The 20,617-nt window shown below is 43.7% G+C and overlaps 1 protein-coding gene across 2 annotated transcripts; it reads right to left on the bottom strand.

Annotated features, from left to right (window-relative positions):
* Positions 1-698: 698 nt before the first annotated feature.
* On the bottom strand, positions 699-19,949 carry lpin1b (lipin 1b). Of its 2 annotated transcripts, none has more exons than XM_084377795.1 (20): positions 19,752-19,949; positions 11,228-11,431; positions 10,940-11,035; positions 8,948-9,240; positions 7,671-7,772; positions 7,455-7,578; positions 7,015-7,360; positions 6,342-6,435; positions 5,969-6,153; positions 5,785-5,878; positions 5,475-5,544; positions 4,748-4,840; positions 4,615-4,664; positions 4,371-4,509; positions 4,109-4,257; positions 3,665-3,751; positions 3,404-3,556; positions 3,142-3,256; positions 2,894-2,997; positions 699-2,608 (listed from the first exon to the last, which is right to left on the bottom strand). In XM_084377795.1, exons 1-20 carry the CDS (start codon positions 19,824-19,826, stop codon positions 2,443-2,445), a joined length of 2,739 nt encoding a protein of 912 aa, XP_084233921.1. In that variant the 5' UTR covers positions 19,827-19,949; the 3' UTR covers positions 699-2,442. The 2 variants fall into 2 exon arrangements, with proteins under 2 accessions (XP_084233921.1, XP_084233922.1); XM_084377796.1 differs by lacking the exon at positions 19,752-19,949 and adding an exon at positions 14,317-14,510.
* Between the last annotated feature and the right edge of the window lie 668 nt (positions 19,950-20,617).

Below are 20,617 nucleotides of genomic sequence, written 5' to 3'. Positions count from 1 at the left end.
AACAATAGCTCTTTATTTATTTATTTATTTATTTCTAACTAAATTAACTCTAAAAAATCACTTTCTTGCAACCAAATCTTGATTCTGTGTCGTATTAATATATTAATATATTTCTCAGGGTTGTGCATAAAACACTAAGCTACACAGATCTTGTTAAATATAGCTTTAAGGCCAAAAAACTACTCATTTAACATGTTTTTGAAAGAGTATTTTAATTTCCTTACATTTTTTAAGTGAAAGTGTTAATATTCATTGCAGATATATATAAATATATAAATAAAAGATGTTATAATACTTTTTTTATACTCTTCATTGGCCGTGATATTACATTCAGTGCTGCTTCAGTGCTTCAATGCTCAGTACTTAAGTTTGAGCATGAATTACTTTGAGAAAATCGATGACATGAACATGACATGAAAAGTCCTGAATTCTGGGTGAGTTGGCGTGAGATGACCCGGTCGTAAAATGCAACACATACATACCGCACGGTGAGTACTTTTACTTTTAATATTTTGCCGTTGGAAATGATTTTGACTTAAGTCAAGTTTTGAATGCTGGACTTTTACTTTTTACTTGTACTGGAGTATTTTCACAGTGCGGTGTTGAGTACTGTGGATCAGAATACTTCTTCCATCACTGTATTCAGGTGATTGTGATTTAAAAAAGGAGGAAGAGTTACAGTGACGCACACGCACTGATGTACCAAGGCATGTTTATTGAGTTTGATTACACCGATTTAGACAGTGAACTCATCAAAAGAAGGAGTGGAGGGAGTAAAAGAACAAATGATTCATACGTGTATTTTTTCACAGTTAAGGCAAAGATAACACACTTTCAGGCTTTTTTAAAGCTCTTTCATGGAAAGAATAATGTTAAAGCATTATGTACACACACACACACGTTCGCTTTCATAAACATATTCACACTACCCTTATTAATGATACTGTTCAGGTCACTATGACCGCAGCTCCTGCTCATATATGACCTCATGTCATCTGTGGGATTATAAGACATACAGATTCCTTTACAAGTGTCGGCTACTTAGAAAAAAGTCAAACATATCGTCCTCTGAAGCTGCAGGCAGTCTGATAAGGATTTTCAAGGGAATGGCAGACATGCTACAATAAAAGGAAAAACCAATGGGTATGTGTTAAGCTACATTTATCAGTCAGCATCTAATCAGATGAATAAATAAAATATACGTAATGGCACTTATGGAAATAAGCATAGGTCTGAGGGAGGGGAGCAGTCACGTAGATTCAACGATCATCGTGTTACTGTGTGAATAAGTTAAAAGACGTTTCATGAAGTCAAACACAGAAATGACATTCAGATCACAACATGTACACACTGCGTGATTTCGATAGAAAAATAAAACATGATTCTCACAGATTTTTTACGACATGACCATTAAAAACGTTGTGCTTTCTGTTCTCGTGTCGGCAACAATAAATATTCATTTTTTTAACTATCTAATGTCAGGATCTCTTGTCCTCTACACAGTTTAATATCAAGCTACGCGGACGATCAGTCATTCATTGAGCTCTCTACTATCTAACTAATACTGACTTCAAACAGAGTAATAGATTACACACACATAGTAAAAGGAAGCTGCATGTATACATCTGCAGCTCCGTGAGGGTTGAGGGTATGTAACAGTCTTGATTGAAAAAGTTCAGCGTAAGAAAATAAATTTCTACATGGAGTTTTTGGCACAAGTTGAAGTAACTTGCTCTCTGATTTTTCTGCACAGTGTGGCTGCGTTCTTTATGATTGTGAACAGATGCCGTACGGATATTAAAGGTGCACTACGTAGTTTTGGGGGAGAAAATGAAGGATCTTCATTGACACAATTTCATTCTGTTTTTCATTTTTGTTTACATTTGGCGGACCCTGCCACCTTTCTAGCTTCAAACAGTGTTCTGGGGACCTTCTTTCCCTCTGATAACAGCTTGTTTATCCAGATATGAACACATAATATGTCTGAGTTTGTATTATTACCTTATTTATATCGTAAATATTAAAAGTCTGACTTTGAATCTCTTCTCCAAAACTACATAGCGCCCATTTAAACACAGTTTGCAACAGTCTGAATAAATAGACTAGAAAGTCTAGCTACTGAAAAGCCGTCAACACTCACTCAAATATCATATATGTGCTAAGCTGCCTGAATAAATAACTACAATTTCTCATATACATACATCTAGTCAGAAGGCTTCAGACGCCATCTTTTAATAAAAGTGCTCTTATATCCATCTTGTGCGTTTCAAGAGTTTCCATAGCAGATTAACCTGCTATATTCGCTCTCTGCTGTCCAGTACAGGTGCCCCGTCTTCTACAAAAGTCTACAATTCATATCCCACACATGTAGCCATCCGAATGCTACATCTCAAGCACGCCATCAGTCAGTCAGTCAGTGGCTGCTCAGCAGGCCACAGGTAGTCAGCTGGCAGTTTGTGGAGGTGTGTTTCCGTGGTGCTCCACCCGGGGGAGCTGCTGCCTCCAGTATGTGAAGTGGCTGAAGGTGTCCGAGCAGGGGAAGTCCGAGGAGGAGGCTCGCACCTTCAGGGGGAACACGTGGTCCACCACCTCGCCCAGACGGACATAACTGAAGAGAGGAGAGGAGGAGAGGACAACATCAGTGTCGGCTGATATTCACCTTGTTGACTGCAATCAGCCAATCAGCAATTAAGAAGACATCCACCAATAACAGAGGTGTTTATCTGATGTGTTGGATACATTTTTGCAACAACAGAAGCAAAACAAACTACAACAAAAAAACATCAGTATCTGCATCAGCTATGGCTAAATAGTTATTTTAACCATTGATTTTGGGCCCAGAATTATTTCTTTTCTAGCATTTATGATCATGTAAACTGGATGCAGGACTTACGATGAGATGTTGGTCTTGGCGTGCTCCTGCACTAGCTCTCCTTTAGGGTTCACTGTGAAGATCCTGTTCAGAGGCACCCCGACTTCTTTATAGGAAAACACATCCTGCAAATGTACGTGAGAGTGTCAGAATGTTTTGCATCTGAGTCAAACTTTATATTCGTTCAAGCTTTTAATTTTCAACCAAATAAAAACTCCTGAGTCGGCCTGATCTGACCATCAACTGTACTGTTTATAACGTGTGCGTACCGTTGGTCTGTTTCCAAACGCTGCATAGAACGGTTGTTGGTTGGGGTAGAAGAGGTTCTTGATGTCATTGAGACACTCCACCTTGAATTTCTCCGGCTTCTTCTCGATCACCTCCCTGTCGACCACACACAAACACACCACAGAGACAACAATGCTTAAGCAACAGAATCTCCTATCGCTCTCTTCTTACACACCGTTATATTACTCTAGTGTGCTAATTTAGAAAGAAAAAAAAATAAGTGTGCATGTGAGAATGAGATACCTGTGCAGAGCTGAAAAGAGGCTGCTCGGGCTGAGCAGGACGGGGCCCATGGGGAGCATGGTGCCCCTCTCATTGACCCAGTGGAGGTAACCTCTGGTCATGTCAGCCATGCCGATAGCTCGAGCTGAACAGTACAGGAACTTGTAGCCATTTCTGACAGAGAGAGAGAATAAGCCAGTGTATTAATAATGATCAACGAGTTTGCTCGTACAGGATTTTCAAGTGATTTGTGCCTTTTTGAGTTAATAAACGAGTGCTTACTGGCTGACTTTGTGGTAGAGCTGCGCAATGCCCTGGTGGGTCCAGTCTTTCCCCAGCGTGGGGAGGATGTGACCCAATGTGTCGGACCTGGAATGACATTTGGACGTCTGAGTACAGGCTTTTCCTTATTGTTAAAAGATTTACATCTTTGACGGACAGAAGACGTGGAAGAGGGAGTTTGAAAGATGCAGTAATGAGAAAGTAAAGGCCGCCCATTCATTCTGCCATTTAGTTAAAGGTTAATGATTGCAGGAAGATGTGTATTTAATCTAAACTGCCTCATAATCAACAATGAATGAATGTGACAAATGACTATGCTGTAAAAAGATCATTTCAGATGACGCTGACATTTTGGGTCCATTTCTGATCCATTTTCGCTCTAAACTCAGTTCGATTATGTCCTAAAGGAAGATGTAAGTGTATATAATCACATGTATGATATACCTGGTGATGGTGCCATCTATGTCTGAGATAATGATCTTGTCGTCCCAGTTCCAGAGGTAGATGGTGCCCTGACAGCGGCAGGTTCCCTGGTACTGAGTGGTCACGCTGAACACAGCATCGTTGGGACCGTCCTGCAGCTGCAGCGACAGCTGTGTGTGTGTGAGAGAGACAGAGAAAGAGAATGAGAAATAATATATGAAGGTACAAAACGATGAGGATTAACAATTTAAAAATGACAACGTCTGCAAAACAAACTCCTCACCAGCTGCTCTGATGTCAGTCGGAGTGTTTTCTTATAAGACACGCCTCCTGGTGCGTGCCCAAGCTCTGATTGGATGCTGGTAGAGCCCTGGTTGGATGCTCTGTGGTCTTCGTCGCTAGAGGAGGACTCTTCTTTATGTCTAGCATCAGACAGATTAATAAAAGATATCCCGTCAGTTAGAGGTTTAGCCCCCTGCTAACTCGAAGGGATATTTTCAGGACAGCATTGTTTTAAGGTTCCTCACCTGTTTCCCTGCTCAGCAGAGCCACAGGCCCCACGCTCAGAGGCCGAATCCTGCAAGAGGAAAGAAACTTGAGTACTTAACAACTGACATGTAAAGCAATAATCCCAATCTGTAGGTCTGCAGGGGAAATTACCGATTTGGAGTTGCTGTTTCTGCCTCGCCAGGAGAACCACCACCTCCCACCTTTCTTGGGCATCTTCTCCTTCATGATGTTCTCCACCGCAGCCTGGAGCGGAGCACACACAGCACCAAAACAACGAAAAAAAACACAACACCGTAAAAAAACACACTTAAAAAACTGAAGCCGAACCAGGCCGTAAATCAACAAACAGTAACACAGAAATGACAACGTGTCTGTGGTTGGAATGAGGAAAAACAAAGCATGTGTGGGAGGATTCAAGCGTTTGAGGACAAAGAATGAGGAAGGTATAGTAGGGAAAGTAAAAACAGGAAGCGCAGTGAGCTGGAAAAATTACTGCCTCGACGTACAGAGCTGTAGCCGAGCACGCCGGTCAGACAACAGAGGAGAAACTCTAAGGCTGAGTGAATATAACTGAGGCAGGAAAACTAACGAATGGATGGAGTGATGAAATAAGAGGGAGGGGAACAGAAGGGAAGACAAAGTTTAACTTGTGCGATAAAACAGAGGCTCCAATAACAAGACATTTAGATTGCAAGTTTACAGTTTGCAAATTATGCAGCATAATGAATGTAAGGCGGGGAAGAAGTATAAGGAGTCCAGGGATGCAAACATACAGGATGCAGTACTAGTTTCTGTCAAAAGGGGGAGTGGTATTCATGTAACACAGCCAGCCTACAGCTTGACTTGTCAGTGTCTGCTCCGAGAATCAATTTCTTACCTTTGGCAGCGGTTTCTGAAAAGCTTGCATAGCCAGCATGAGTGGAGCCGCAGTGCTCCAGTTATAGTACCTGAGGGAGAAAACAACATATGTTTTTATCAGCTCCATGACTGTTGCAAAAAAAAAAAAAACACTCTGTCAGCTGAATGCCCTTGCAAAAAAAAAACCTCTTTATGAGCCCAAACAATCCTGCGTAAACTGCAGTTTTTGCCGCGGCAGTAAATCAATACAGCATGCAGTGGATTATAAACTGCTGTCCCACTATATTTAGACACAAACACGCTCTTTCTCTAGGAGGCGAGAGTCTTACTTGGAGCCAATTTTCACGACCAAATTGGGGTCGTCGATGATGGAGGGGTTGTCTGCAAACTGCTGGAAAGAGATGATCTTCTCGTGGAACTGCTCTGTAAGCGCACACACACACACCATGTTCAATCTCCCTTTTTCCTACAGCTTAACACAGTGTTTGTGCAGTGTCAGAGCGAGAATCTCACCTTTCGTGATCTCCCTGTTGTCGGTGAGTCCTCCGCACAACGAGATGGTGATAGAAGGCAAGTCGGACATGGGGTCGCAGTAGCTGTCCACTCCGCTGTCCCCACCGGAGCTGACCGACTGTGGGGACAGGCTGGTGCTGTGGAGGCCCGGGTCCGAGATGCTCCGCACTGCTCCGCCACCATCACTACGGAGGAGAGGTGTTATATTAATGTTAATCTGAGCCATTTCAATGCGTTAAAGGTCCAGTGTGAAGGATTTAGTGGCCCCTTGTTTCCTGATTTTAGGTGAAAAAAATAATAAAAAAGACCCCCCTAAATCACACGCAACAGTCCTTTAAGTCTTTCACCGATTATAAATTGTGGCTCCACGTACCTCTTGGGGAAATAAAGGGCTGCCACTTCAGGTTCGAGGTCCGTAATGTCATCCAGGTAAACTCCATCAGAGCCAAGATGGCGACTTCTCTTGTCTGCAACAAAGACAACAACACCATTGAGCTTCAGCTTCATCGTATTTGCTTTCCTCTTGGGTTAAGCCATGAGTGAGGAAAGGATTAGAAATCCAGTCTCCTGCATGTGCTCATGTTTCTGTTGCTGGACAGCGTTTCTGATATCTTTACTGAAGTAATTCCACTGTAATAATATACTTCCAAGTTTATGTTTGGCCTATAATTCCTCTACAAGCAAAACAGGCAGTACAGTGGATATTATTGCAAAGCGTATTGCACGTTATGTTACCCAGAAAACAAATACAGCTTTGTTTTTTTAATAAAATGCAAGAAATGATATTTGGTTTGTGGTGAACCTCTAAAATGTTTTGCAACAGCGGAGTACTGGGTTTGGTGATCAAGAGTGACCGTCATTATATTTAGAAAGATCTTCCATATATCATTTCTTGGTGATTTAAACACCACAAACCAAATACCTTGGAACTGAGCTGCGCTACAGCTGACTATTTAAAACCTCAGTAAATTAAATGAGGGCTTGATAGAAAAACAAGACTCCCAAAGGAAAAATAAGTGATACTGTGTTGTTGAGTGACATATCACCTTTTCTCTTGGACGGAGAGTCCGTCTTGCCCGGTTGACGAGGCATCGTCTCCTCCATGTCGCACATCATTTGAGCTGCCGCGCCTCCAGCCGTTGTGACCTGCGTCTCCGAGGTTACTGTCTGCGACTCCATCCTCACGGATTCTGTCTCCATCCCGACTGTGACGACCCTCCGCTCGCTGGTCTCCTCCGTCATGAGCAGTCTGAGTGGTGATCTTTCAGAGCGGGGTCTGCACTGTTCTGAGGACGTCTCGTGAGTTATCACACGGAAGTGTGTGCTTTCAGTCACGGGGATGGATACTGGGCAAACTGGCGGAGGGTCGGGTTTCACCGGGAGGAAGGACGGCTAGAAAAGAAGGAAAAAGAAACCATTAAGTATTATTTATATACAGTATATGGAGTCTCTCTGTGTATGTTTTCCATGGGGAGAGTTTGGTTACCGTGGCAGCCTGTGGCAGCTCTCCCCACGCCCAGTGCATGGCCGGATTCTGACTTTCTGCATCTGACTGCTTAGTCATCAGCTCAGAGTCACTCTTGGGAGAGGTGGGACGTGAGTTTCCAGGGCTGAGAGAGGAAAAGAAGATGAAACAAATTAAAGAGCTGTTTTTTTCTGAATAATAACATGCAGGTCATCATCATTTGTGTGGATGAGGCACCTCTGAATGGGGCTCCACTCTCCGTCTGAGCGAGTGTAGATGCCGGCCTGTTTGAAAGAGCCGCTAGTTGCCTCGTCTCTTAGGACGTCTCGAGATGAAGTCCTGAAACACGTGCATAAAAATGTAATAATGTACATTATACTGGTAGCCAGTCAGCTCAGTTAGCTGTGCAGCTAGTGGTCATATTAGCTGACTCTGCCTGGACTTGCAGTAATGGTGTGGTTGAAATAGATATCTCTGCAACACAATACATAGATGTGCCTGACATAATGTTAAAACTGTTATTTCTTCACATTGTGTTGATAATTTCAGGTCTATGTAAAACCCTTACATATTGCACCTTTAATGTTCTGTTATTGTAAACATCCTTCCACTCAAACACTTTCTAAAGTGTCTTTCACAGCCACATGAATCAGGCCCGAACTTGTTGCATTCCACCTGCACTGGTAACATAACATGTCCTGCAGCTACAATGTTCTCACACTGTTTAATGGTTGAACACTGGTGCAAATTGTTATTCCACTTAACAACGCAATCAGATTTAATCGTAATTATGTTCGGTTTGTCAGTTGATATGAAAATAAGCATTAAAAATTGCTCATAGATCGTTGGAAGCATGATAACGGTTTGTTTTCGTCTACAACCACCCGGTTAACCATCGGCTGACTAGAAGACTTGAGCCAAAATTTAGCTGTAACGTATCCCCCACTCACGTGCAGAGATGAAAATAAATCTGTCATGTTGTCTTTCTTTACAGCCGCAGCTGTTTTCATTCATGATAAGTGGAATTCAACACACAGGCTCCTAAAGCTGCAGGCCTGACCTGCTACTGGTCTGTTTTAGATCGAATGCTGCACTGCACACCAGAGGCCATGTTACATGTTGTCAGTTTCCTCCTGTGTGCACATGCACTCCTTAACAAAAACAACCACAGTGAAGAAGATATTTCCTCTTTTCACACGCAAAGCTTCTTCTTTTTCCGTCCAGCAACAAATCACACAGCTATAGCGGTGTTTTCCATATGGTTTTGAGTTCGTGCCACAGCTGGAGACCTCTCCACTACAGATGCCGTTCTGTTTATTCTTGCCAGTTCCATTACAGCTGCTCTCACAGCTCATTTAAGTGATGTATTGTACTTTTTATCTCCCTGCCTCGCTGTCCACCCTCCTCCCCCTCCCTCACTCTGTCACGTGTACCGCTTTTCCTCTTTTCTTGCAGCTCACATGCATCTCGTTATTATTCCACCGCTTCTTCCCTTTTTCGCTCGACCTCCTTACCTGCTGCTTTCCCTTTCGGTCCCTTCATCCGAGCTGATGTCTATGGTGAACATGTCCTCGTCCTCCGAGTAGTCCCCGCTCTCCTCCCTCCTCACGCTGTCGGCCCGAGCCTTCCTCCTCCTCTTCCTCCTCTTCTTCATCATCCCGCCGCCATTCTCTCCCGCGCTCGCCGCCGAGCCCAGGGTCTGTATGGACGGCCCCACGGAGCTCTTCTTCCCCATCAGAGAGGAGCTCATCAGCAGGGCCCCGTCCGACATGATCGGAGAGGTGGCCAGGTAGAAGGGAACCACTTCCTGTTGTGATGAGAAGTGAAACGATGAACAAATTCTTTGAAACTCAAACAGGATCATGTGACTTACGTTAAAGGAGAGAGCCGATTTCTCAAGTGTGCGTTTTTTTTCTGTAGCGCTTTCTGAAACGAGGGCTTAAAGTGCTTCACGGTTGCAAAAAATGGTGAGAAATAAGAACAAATCAAGGCAAGGATTTAAGATTCAGACCATCCAAAAGAGTTTGGAAGTATTGCTTGTATCTAAAGAGGACCTACAGTTTTGCTATAAACAACTGTTTTTTAAAGGAGCACTAAGCAACTTTTTAAAGGGGCTATAAGCAAACAAAAAAGACGCATTTGTGTTTGTAAACATTAGATCAAAACAGGTTTCCATTTTGAGTTCTGTTGGGATGAGAACAAACACAGTCCGGCACATCAAGAATGAAGGACTATATCTCCCAAATTGTTTGAAAGGTTACGTAGTGCCCCTTCATGACCTATTTTTTAATTTCTGTTTGCATCCGCTTGCGAAACAAAGAAAGGTTTGTGCTGCAGCATGTATAAAATCCGACTCTGCTGTTGTTGCTTTGCACAATTTTGGTCTGAGGCAATTGTGTTCAATCGCTGCCAAACTCTTTGCAGCCTCTTCTCCAGCGAGGAGACGCCAGCGAAACAAAACAGCCGATCCAAAACAGAATCTGTTCTTCAGTTCTGTGAAAAGAGGCCGCCTCACCTCCTTCTAGGAAAGGAAAAGGCTTTCCAGGAGGGTCTCCTGCTGCCGCCCACACAAGGGAGCATTAAATGTGTCTGTGCATGTGCATGTGTGTGCGCCGACGTGTGGAAAAAAAGCGAGAGCGGGAGGAAAATCTGGAGCAGCCTATAATCATGTGATTTGTGGTCGGACAATGCTCCCTCACGTTTTGCTTCACTGTGCCAAGAAAAAAAAAAAAAGTTCAGAGACACAATCCTCCTCCTCCCGTCCGCGCTCTTCCAGGACTGGGAATCTGATACCACCCTGGGGAGAATAAATCACCCACTTCCCTTGCTGGGGCCAGCCCCCGGGCCTCTGTAGTTCGCCGCGTGTTTATGTCTTTCAGCTTCATGCGTCCTCACGTGCATACAATAGTGAAGAAACATTTTGAATCATGCCACATGGCTCTTCCAACTGAAAACAAAACACTCAATGTTTCCAAGAACTGCGGAAGACTCGCTTTTTTCTTAGTTTTCCATGAATTCTGAACTTAGTTCTGAATGGTTGTTCTTCACAAAAGCGTGACCAGTTTCAGAAAGAGGAGGCACTTCATCTATTTTTTTGCAAGAAAGCTCTCCTCCTGGTTTATCCTCAGTTATTAGGCAACAGCACCTAATGTAGGTCACAGAGCCTGAGTTTGTAAATGTTGCATTCAGGACTCGCTGATGAACAGAGGAAAGCCTTTCAGCCAAAAGGGAAAGGAAGAAATTCCTGGTGGCTGTGCCAACTCTGCACACAGCTTGACCTTGTTCAGACTACTACGACAGTGTGTGAGGAGGAAGATGGTTGGGTTAGTGCTTCTCGATTGTAAACATGGGTGTGTCTAGGTTCCAGCGTGTCACGAGGGCGGAGAATGATGTGTGTTTTCGTTTGAATCTTGTTTTCACTTGAATCGGCGTGCGCCATTTAATGACCGGTTGGTATTACACAACAGTCTGGAGCAATTTACAGAGCCATTTTCGGTCTTGCATACCTGATCATTTTCTGTTTCCTGCACAAAGAATGCTTCTCCGTTGTCCCCGAGTTTCATATGTAGATCCACTGGTTCTCCATTGATCTCCATATCCACCTGGAGGAGAGGAGAAAGGGGGAAAAGAGGAGGAGAAAATGGGGGGATCGTTGGTAACAAGACTTAATAACCCTCAATTCTCAATCCTGTTTCCCTTAAAGGTGCAATTGCTGGCATATCACTAACGTACTAATCATAGTTGCCGTAAGCCATTAACTTCAAAGTCGGTTTCATATTTTTGTGTCTCCTCACCACTTTCTCTCGGGAACGCAGGACGCCCATCTTGCCGAAGCGGACGTGGAAAGGCGAGCACTGCAGGGATCCATCGGGCTGCCTCACTACGATGACGTCAATGCAGCCGGAAAGGGTGGCGGGGTTGAGGCCTCGGTAGAGCTCCTTGACCTGGACGAACACCTGGCCTGCCAACTGGCCCACGTAGTTCATGGTTTGGCGGGTCTGTTGGAGGGCACAATGAAGGAGATTGACTTAGACTATTTAGCATTAATAAACTACCTCCATACCAAAAGGCCTAAACGTGCTGCTTAAATCGCCAAGTCTTGAGCACTAAGCTCCACAAGACTGGATGTACCCATGCCTCGAACTCAGTCACCCTTCAAACGCGAGGGTGTTTATGAAACGGCATCTGCTGTGCCATTCTTCGGCCTGTCAATCAAAGCGCTGATGACGTACAAGGCTTCTTCAGGAGGAATGGGGTGAAGTTATTCTAATCCTGTCTGATCTGAAGTCAGTTTTTGAGCTGCCCTATTCCTTGTATGGCTAAAGAACGAGGACATGGAGGCTGGTTACTGTTCAGTACTCTTGTGGATTGTCCCAGGACAGTCTGTGGCCTACATACTGTAGAAAGAACCTGTTGCAGCTCCGACCTTCCCACACTCTGCTCCTGTTCCTGATAAGTCCCGAAACCCTATCTGACTGTTTTCCATTCAGCAACCCCAGACAACAAGGGGTCAAAGGACAAACTATGTTTGTGTGAAGCTGATGCCAGAACCCTCCATGGCATTTACTGGCTGAGGTTAACCGAGGCTTACCTACATCAGAAGACCTGGCCGATGTATTCACAATGTGAGGACTGTGAATGTCAACAATGCAAATGTCTTTTGAAGGTAACGGACACGATTACGTCAGAACTGCACTATAACTGAATGAATGCATTAGTCTGAGTATGTGGATCATTCATCTTTGCATCATACAACAGTTGCAGACCTCTTAGTCAGTATTACACTCCAGTATCACCTCCACCCAAGGTTGTTATATTTTGCCTGTGTTCATTTGTTGGTTGATTTGTTGGTTTGTGAGCATGATATTATAAAAACTACTGAACAGATTTCCATGAAAGTTGAACGGAGGATGGGTCTCAGCCCAGAATAGACCCACTTAACTTTTGGTGTGGATCCGGATAAAGGGATGGATCCAGGAGTTTTTCTCACTTTCTTTCAACATTTTCGTTAATTTCTCAGGGAATAATCTACGGATCTTGATGAAAAACAATCAGGCTTATTGAGGTGATTGGTATCTATGAGTGAGTACAAAAGGGGGCTGTTGGGCTTTGGTCTGTATGTCTTCCTGTTCATTCATTTCTAAAACAAGCAAAGTTTACTGACCAAAAACATTCACAGTGAACATCAGAAACAACTTAAATGTTTGGACGGATCCAGTTCCTAACTTGTCCATTCGAGTACTGATCCTGCTGTATGTTTAAGCACCTGTCTCTGTCTGTATCCTTTCAATTAATCACATTTTCCCCATTAGTTGCGACAGCTCAGCTTGAAAATATGATGTGCTAAACATTTTTTTCTGTGGTCAGTGGATTCTGGAATAAGGATCATTATCAGCACAAGGTGAGGTAAAGAAGGTGAGTAGTGAGAATCTACTCAACCTTGTCTCTGCTGATGCCACATAATGACTAGGTTACTTAGATTTCTAGGGTGCAGACACAAATGGCAACACGTGATGGATGCCATTTGCTTGCAAGACACCTTGGAGTTTGCAGCTGTCTGATAACAGGAAGATGGGGGTCTGACCTTGGCTCATTTGGCAGTGGGCCCCCAAAATTAATGGCAGCAACAGCGAAGACATGTTTGGAACGATGCCAACATATTCCCCTCTGCCAGCACGTGAGCAGGAGGAGAGGCCCCTCACAGAAGAGGACAAGCCCTAATTTTAGATCAGCAGGAGACATAAGCATGTCTGAAATCTTCTTATAGACGACCTTCACCATCTTTAATTATTCATTTCACTTTTCACTGAGGCATCCAGTTACAGCTACAGAGCTGCGAGCAAACCCAGCTGATTTGCAAAGCAGAGGGCTTTTGGTGTGTGTGTGTGTGTGTGTGTGTGTGCGAACACTGCAACACACATCCAAAAATAGATTTACAGATGAGACAAAAAAAAAAGAGGAACAATGTCTCAGAGCGCTGACAGCACTGCTTGGTTTTAAAGAGGAGTGGTGGCGGATGAAATCCTTCCACTCATTTGCTTCGACAAATCCTATTTATTTATTTTTTTTAAAGCCAGAGACTGTAGTTTAACTGTGGTATGCTCATTAGTTTAATGGACTTAAATGCTTCGGTTACGAGGATTTCCTTGTGGGCTGGAATCTGGCTGAGCAACTCGAGAGACAAAGACAGAGAGTCTTTCACTTTCACCATGTTACTGCACAGACATAAAACTTATACCTCTCGAAAAATATCATCTACACCCCTCCTGATCATTTAAGAAAAGAAAAGCCTCTGCGAGTGGAAGACATGGGTGACAAATTACTGGAAAGAGTCATGACTTGACATGTGCCCGTTCCCAACCACACATTTAAAGGGGCACTATGTCGTTTTGGAGAAGAAATGTATGATATTAATGAGGTAATAATACAAACTATAGATAAAGATAGATACAAACTACAGAAATAGTATTTGTTTACCCATAACTGACTAAACAGGCTGTTCTCAGAGGCAAGAACACTGTTTTAAACTAGACAGATGGCAGGGTCCGCCACATATAAACAGTAAAACAGTGTGAAATTGAGTTGTCCTTTAAGCTAAGTTGATTAACATGAAGAAAGTTTGTTTATTTAGTTTGTTTAGGCAGAAAAAAACAAACTAATGTGATTAAAATGTCTTCCCCAAAAAAACTACACAGTGCCCCTTTAAAGGGAAAGACATTTAAAAAACCCAATAGGTGAAGGTAAATAGCTGACTCAGAACATTACAGTGCAAATGTGCAAAAGACTGTAAGGACACACAATTGATCATAACATGTTAGCACAACTGTGAGCATTGATCAGACAGGCAGGTGCAGTCAAACACATGATAAAAACAGCCTCATACCTTCTGTAGCTCAGTATGCTGACAGCCTTTAACAAAACACACGGAGACAGGCGCGTCCTTAGCGGCGACTGGCAGCCCGACAACACATTACAGAAGCGGTATCCCCGGATAGAGGTTCTGTCCGGGTGTTTGATATGGACCCGACCTGCTGTCAAAGACGCAAACACGGACTGTGTGAGCCTACAGGACACTCATCTCTGCCCCCCTGCCCGTCTCTCTGACTCTCTGACTCGGCGGATGACATCATGCGCAGCGAAGTCCCGCCCGCTGACCAATCAGCGTCGAGCTGGTGAGTTGTGAAAAGCATCGCTTCGGCTGCCACAGTGGCAACACGGCTCCAGCTGCTGACATCAGTGCCGGCGGCGTCTAATTGGTATTCCCAAAGAGTTTGACGTGTTTTATGGCGCATATTTATAATTATTTCACGTAAAAAGAGCCAGAATTATTCACTGCTTTCATTAAGTCGCACTAAACGTGTCACTGGATGTGTAAGTTGATGACATATGGTGTAAAAAACTATCAAATATAGATGCTATATATACATTTTGGCACGCCTCAGCTTAAAGGCAGCTGTGACGGCGGGAATCGGCGGCGCTACGTCATCGTCTGAAGTCCCCCACTCAGGGTGATGCAGTGAGGTGATCCTCTCGGCCAATCACAGCCCTGCATGGGAGCACATGCGATGTTGTGCAGTGTAAACCTGAAACCTGCTCCTGAAACTGTGTCTGGAGGATGTGGTTGACTGGTGGTGACTTTACACTGAACTCAGCGCGAACAAAAACCTCCTGCTGTGTCTGTTAAGCAGCAACAATTACAGATTTACACAGATTTTCATACACATGACAGATCATAACATAGTCCTGATGTAGATGTATGTTTCCTCTACTGATACGCTCAATTAATAGCAAGTTTTGTCCATTTGTGTGGATTTTAAAGGCGCACTAGAAGTTTTAATCAGAGGAGAAAGATCTTCATTGGCTGATTTGTTTTGTGCCTAAACAAACTAAGTAAACAAACACAACTGTTTCTTAATTGAATAAACAAACTGACCTTAAAGGTGCTATTTGCAAGAAAGAGTCCAAACTCTTACTTAAAAATCAACTTTTCTTACAAATAGCACCTTTAAAAGGCAACGCAATTTCACACTGTTTTACTTTGTTTATATGTGGCGGACCCTGCCACCTTTCTTGCTTCCCACAGTGTTCTGGGGACCTTATTTTCCTCTGAGAACAGCTTGTTAATTCACTTATGGAAACAGACTTTGCATCATAACCTCATCAATAATGTAAATATTAACATTCTCACTTTGAATTTCTTCTATAAAACTACGTAGCGCCCCTTTAACCCTGCAACCCTTCTCTCTATACTTGAAAACGTGAAATTAAATGTGTCCATCCAAAGCTACTGTAGATTATCTGCCTTTGTGTGTGTGTGGGAACGCAGCCAAAATCATGACAACGAAATAGCTCCTTTCATGAAAGACCCGCCCACTCCAGCCCAAAAATCTGACAGACGACACGCTACAACCGTGTCACGTGCAGCTCCTCTACAACCAGAGCCAGTTGTGGTTTGTGTGTGTGTGTGTGTGTGTGTGTGTGTGTGTGTGTGCGCATGGGACCTAATTGTTTTTCCAAACTGTGAAGCAGACTTTCTGGGCTCGACCAGAAAAAGAAGAATGCGAATCCTTGCGAGGGTTTTTCCACCAACTATGCTGAGTCCTGCGTGTTGTTATCTGTGCGTGTAGTTCTGCAGCGTTCACACAGATAATGCTGTTGTGAATTTAGTGAATAAAGTTAAAGATAAAACCAAAGAAAGACTTGCTGCACTCACACATTTGAACGAGTTGATGATTTGTTGAGTGGTAAGCGACGTGTGTCACCACGACGCACTGCTCAGTGTCAGAGCTGCTGTCTCAGCTTGTTCTTGTGCTCTGGCCGAGTGTGTCTTTTGTGGTTTTTACAACCTGTATGTTTAGTTTCAGTACCAGTTTGTTTCCTGAGAGCTTTGTCTGATTAAACTGTCTGCCTCAGCTGACAATAAGCAGTTTTATGAATGAATGAATAGATTGGCAGAATTGTTATCGCTTTAACGACATGGCAAGTTATTTTAAATGTAACATCTGCTTTTTTCAAGGTTCAAGGGTTTAATTGATTCCCATTTTACAACACAGGGTTGTACAACAAGGTGTGTAACATGTATTTCCTTTATGCGACACAAGAAAAAAAAACTATTTTATGGTGGAGTGCTTAGGAAAGAAGCTCCTCCTGTAGTCTGACGGTACGGCAGCGGATACTTCTGTATCTTTTGCCAGTCGGCAGCAGGGTGAACAGACCGTGGTGTGCGTGGGTGTCGTCGTTTTAGTATCTTTTGTGCTCTGTGCGGTCGTGCAACTCTCATCGTTGTTTATAATGCAGCCGATATTTGCAGTGTCGTCCGCGTATTTAACACAATACAGCACTCTTGATGTCTGGGAGTGAAGTCACTGGTGTACAGTGTGAACAGGAGGGGGCTGAGCACATAGCCCTGGGGATTTCCAGTGTTGAGCACGAGAGTGGAGGAGGTGGGACTGCCAATCAGAACAGTCTGCTTGTGAGGAAGTCCAGTATCCAGTTGCAGTGAGTGTTAAAGGTCCTATTTGTGAAGAAGTTGATTTTTGAGTCTCATTCCCAACTAGTCAAAAATACTGACGCTTTGGGATTGGAGGTCGGGTCGGTCGCCGTCCCAAAGCGTCAGTATTTGACGAGTCGGGAATGAGACTCAAAAATCAACGTTTCTTACAAATAGGACCTTTTCAGTTTCATGGGTGAGATCGAGCGAGTTGAAGTGAACAAACGGTGAACTTTGTAGCTGTTCTTGTGATGAATAAAGTGTACTCTTGAACTTTATCCCTCACGCAGAGCATTTTGTCCTCATTGCCAATTTAAAACATCTCTTCGTCTGTGTAGTTAAAGTTTCATTCAGCCGCTTTTAGTGGCAACTGCACTTTTGCCACAGCCTGGATTGCAGCACTTTCATCACGGTTGCTCTTCTGCACTAAACAACTCCTAAATGCTAAAGACATAAAAGGCACACTATGTAGCTTTGGGGATGAAATTTTAATGTGACTGAATGAACAAACTGACCTTAAAGGGCAACACAATTTCATACTGTTTCACTTTGTTTATATGTGGCGGACCCTGCCACCTTTCTAGCTTCCATCAGTGTTCTGGGGACCTTATTTTCCTCTGAGAACAGCTTGTTTACTCAGGTATGGACACAGTTACCTCATCAATAATGTAAATATTAACATTCTGACTTTGAATTTCTTCTACAAAACCACATATCGCCCCTTTAACCCTGCAACCCTTCTTTCTACACTTGAAAACATGTGTCCATCCTGATTGCAAAGCAAATACAGTACTAATCCTCTACTAACTACGACACCATTATATCTGAAAACCAGCAGTTGTCAGCTCACAGCGGCCTTGCTGCAGACACAGGCTTGTCACCGGAGTCTCCAGCGATATATGATCCGCTCAGCTGTCCTCAGACGTGATTCTGAGAACGAGCTGCTTTGCCAGGAAGAGCTGAGCTCACACGCTGCGGTCTTGGACACAAAACAGCACATGATAGCATTTTGAATTTTTAATATGTTTGGTCGGCATCAGGCTTCAACAAACAAGATGACATATGTGTGACTGTGTCGGTAAACAACCCAGCGACAATAATCAGCTTTAATCCGCTCGAGTGTTCAAACATCTTTAACGTGCGTTCACACAGATTTACATCAGGCCCGGCTCGGTCCCTGCGGGGTTGACCTTATCTAGCATTGCACCCGATATTCACCCTTCCTGCTCGGAGGAGTGCGTCGCCCTGGTGTGGTTTCACTCAGCTCTGCCAATCGCAGCTTTGAGCGCGTGTATTTGCAGATATGAGCTGACTGCTTCCTATGCACCAACCAGGCAGAAGTAGGGCAACCACTTGTTTGCTCTACATTCATATACCTGCCAGGAATAGTAAAAGGAATTTATTTTGAATCTGCGAGAGAGTAAATATTACCTACTGTGCAAAACCACACTGTCAAACCTGGCAACACCCCAGCAGATCACATATTCTGGGTTAAAAGGGGCACTGTGTGGTTTTTGGAGAAGAAATATTACAATATTCGATATGAAATTGTGTTGTCCTTTAAGTTTAGTTTGTTTATTCAGTTTGTTTATGCATAAAAAAAATCAGTCAGTGAAGATCTTTCTCTTCTGATTAAAAACTACGTAGTGCACCTTTAAACGTTTGCACCACAAACACGACTATCTCCTCACAAATCGTTTCAAAACACGCACAAGTACTGTTCATTCTCTTCAGACGTCATTTTAAGTTGACTCAGCAAAGGGCACGGTGCCTTTTCATTGCATAATCATTTCTACACGGTTGATATCAAGGCCTCTGATTGGCTCAGGCGACTCTGGCCTGAGAGTCATGAGACCCGGCGGAAACATTAGCTGGAACTGCCGAGCTGTGATACAGAGATTACAAGGAAAAAAACTCTTTGTACTTATTAGAGAGAGATTATGAGGGTAAGAGAGGGGTTTTAAACGACCTCTTGGGCAAAACATTGTTGGATGGCGGCTGTAAAAGGAGGAGAAAGTGAGATGGATGTTTGTCATGTACTCACGACTTTAAACGGGGATGTTTGAAAGGGAAATACAAGCACCCACATATATCTGTAAGGGAGTTTTGGGCAACAAGTTCTGCAAAAGATCACATGAAGTTCAGTAAAAGGTTGCAATCAGGCAGAAGCTCAGTCATCATGAGTCTGTATGACACATTCTTGTGTTTTTCCGAGGTACAATCCTTCTTTCCAAATAACCAAAGAGTCACAAAACCACAGAAGGAGTGAGAGTATCACCTGATCCATCAGGCCATCCCTCCACCCCGCGTCTCCTCTCGTTCCCCCGGCCCCTCACACCCTTTTTCTCTCCCTTCACCCTCCAAAGTTTCAGTGGGCACAGATCGTCTTACAGGGGGGAATTACTTGAAACACCCCCCCATGTCTTACTATCTGTGCTGTCCGAGGAACCGGCTACAGGACATGTTGCATTTCTGAGATGCTATAAAAGTGCAGTTTCACCTTGATTGAGTCATTTTTCAAGCAAAAATGTCACACGTAGCTGTTTGCAGCTACTTAAATATGAGGATTTGCTATGTTTCATTGTCATTTATGATAGTAAATGAAGGGTTTTGGGGGTTTTGGGGTGTTGGTCGGACTAAAGAAGCAATTTGAAGGCGTCACTTTTGGACATTTTTCACACAAAACTAAAAAATGTACAGAGTAACAGATTAATCAATCATGACAATAATCATTAGTTGCAGCCCTAATGAAGATGTGCTCTCTTTAGCTCATCATGCATGCTTTGTTTTCTCTTCCACACATGCAGATGATTTACAAATCACTTTACCCAGCTCCAGGTGGTGTCGGTGGCATAGTGCTCATCGGCCTCGTAGAAATTGTCACCATCCTCTGCTGATGTCATGATTCCATTATAAGTTTGATCGCAGCTGCGGGTCTCTGGTCCGGTCCAGTCTAGAGCTTGCGTCCTCACTCTCTGAGCATGTCCTGTGTCTGACTGCCGGGTTGCAAGTGGACAGCGTCTTACTAATTTTACCTGGGCCCCCTGTTTGGAAACTTGATACGTTTCTGGAGTGGTCATCGTCCACCAGACCCTCTGACTTCTTCGGCATCTGAGGAGGGGGACACCTATTAGGCTTGTTTATCAGAACGTCGGTCTAAGCGGGGCTCCCTCACACGCCACTCAGGCGACAAGTGACCTCAGCAAAGAGCTCCCCCTCCTAATGCATGCATGACAGTTTTAACCGATGTGTAAATTTCTCATTAGTTAACATAGATACTCCTGACACCTGTTGTTGCTATTGACCGATGTTGGTCATGGCAGTGCTGTCAGTGACATGAGAGCAGAGCACCTGTCACTTGGGGTGTACTCCAAGTTTCTCTGGTACCAACGACTCTTCCAGCAACCACAGGAACTGATACGACACTGGTGTCACTGATGGTTCTCACCTAGTGACCTTTGGTATAAAGGTCATTGATGTGTGAAGAGAGAAATGTGGCGATGCGGCTGCTTGCAGCTCTGTCAATACAAGTCTCCGCCGCCCTCTAGTGGCTAAAAGGGGTAAAAACATGCACACTTGGAAATAAGGGCCGAGGGTTGCCTTCACGTGCAAGATTGAAGCTCCGATTTCCAACTACTTACTTTAGTTGTACAGAAATGTTGCACTGTGGTAGAAAATCTTCACGAAATATGTC

This window comes from Pagrus pagrus, assembly GCF_965226575.1.
Source record: "Pagrus pagrus genome assembly, chromosome: 16".
In the NCBI taxonomy this organism is placed as follows: Eukaryota; Metazoa; Chordata; class Actinopteri; order Spariformes; family Sparidae; genus Pagrus; species Pagrus pagrus.
This window is presented reverse-complemented; position numbering and strand designations above follow the sequence as displayed.

Coding starts and splice junctions, on each gene's coding strand:
- lpin1b (XM_084377795.1), bottom strand. CDS start 19,826: ATGACATCAGCAGAGGATGGTGACAATTTCTACGAGGCCGATGAGCAC. Junction 4,841..5,474: donor TTCAGAAACCGCTGCCAAAG/GTAAGAAATTGA, acceptor GCTCCGCTCCAG/GCTGCGGTGGAGAACATCAT. Junction 2,609..2,893: donor GCCAAGACCAACATCTCATC/GTAAGTCCTGCA, acceptor TCCTCTCTTCAG/TTATGTCCGTCTGGGCGAGG.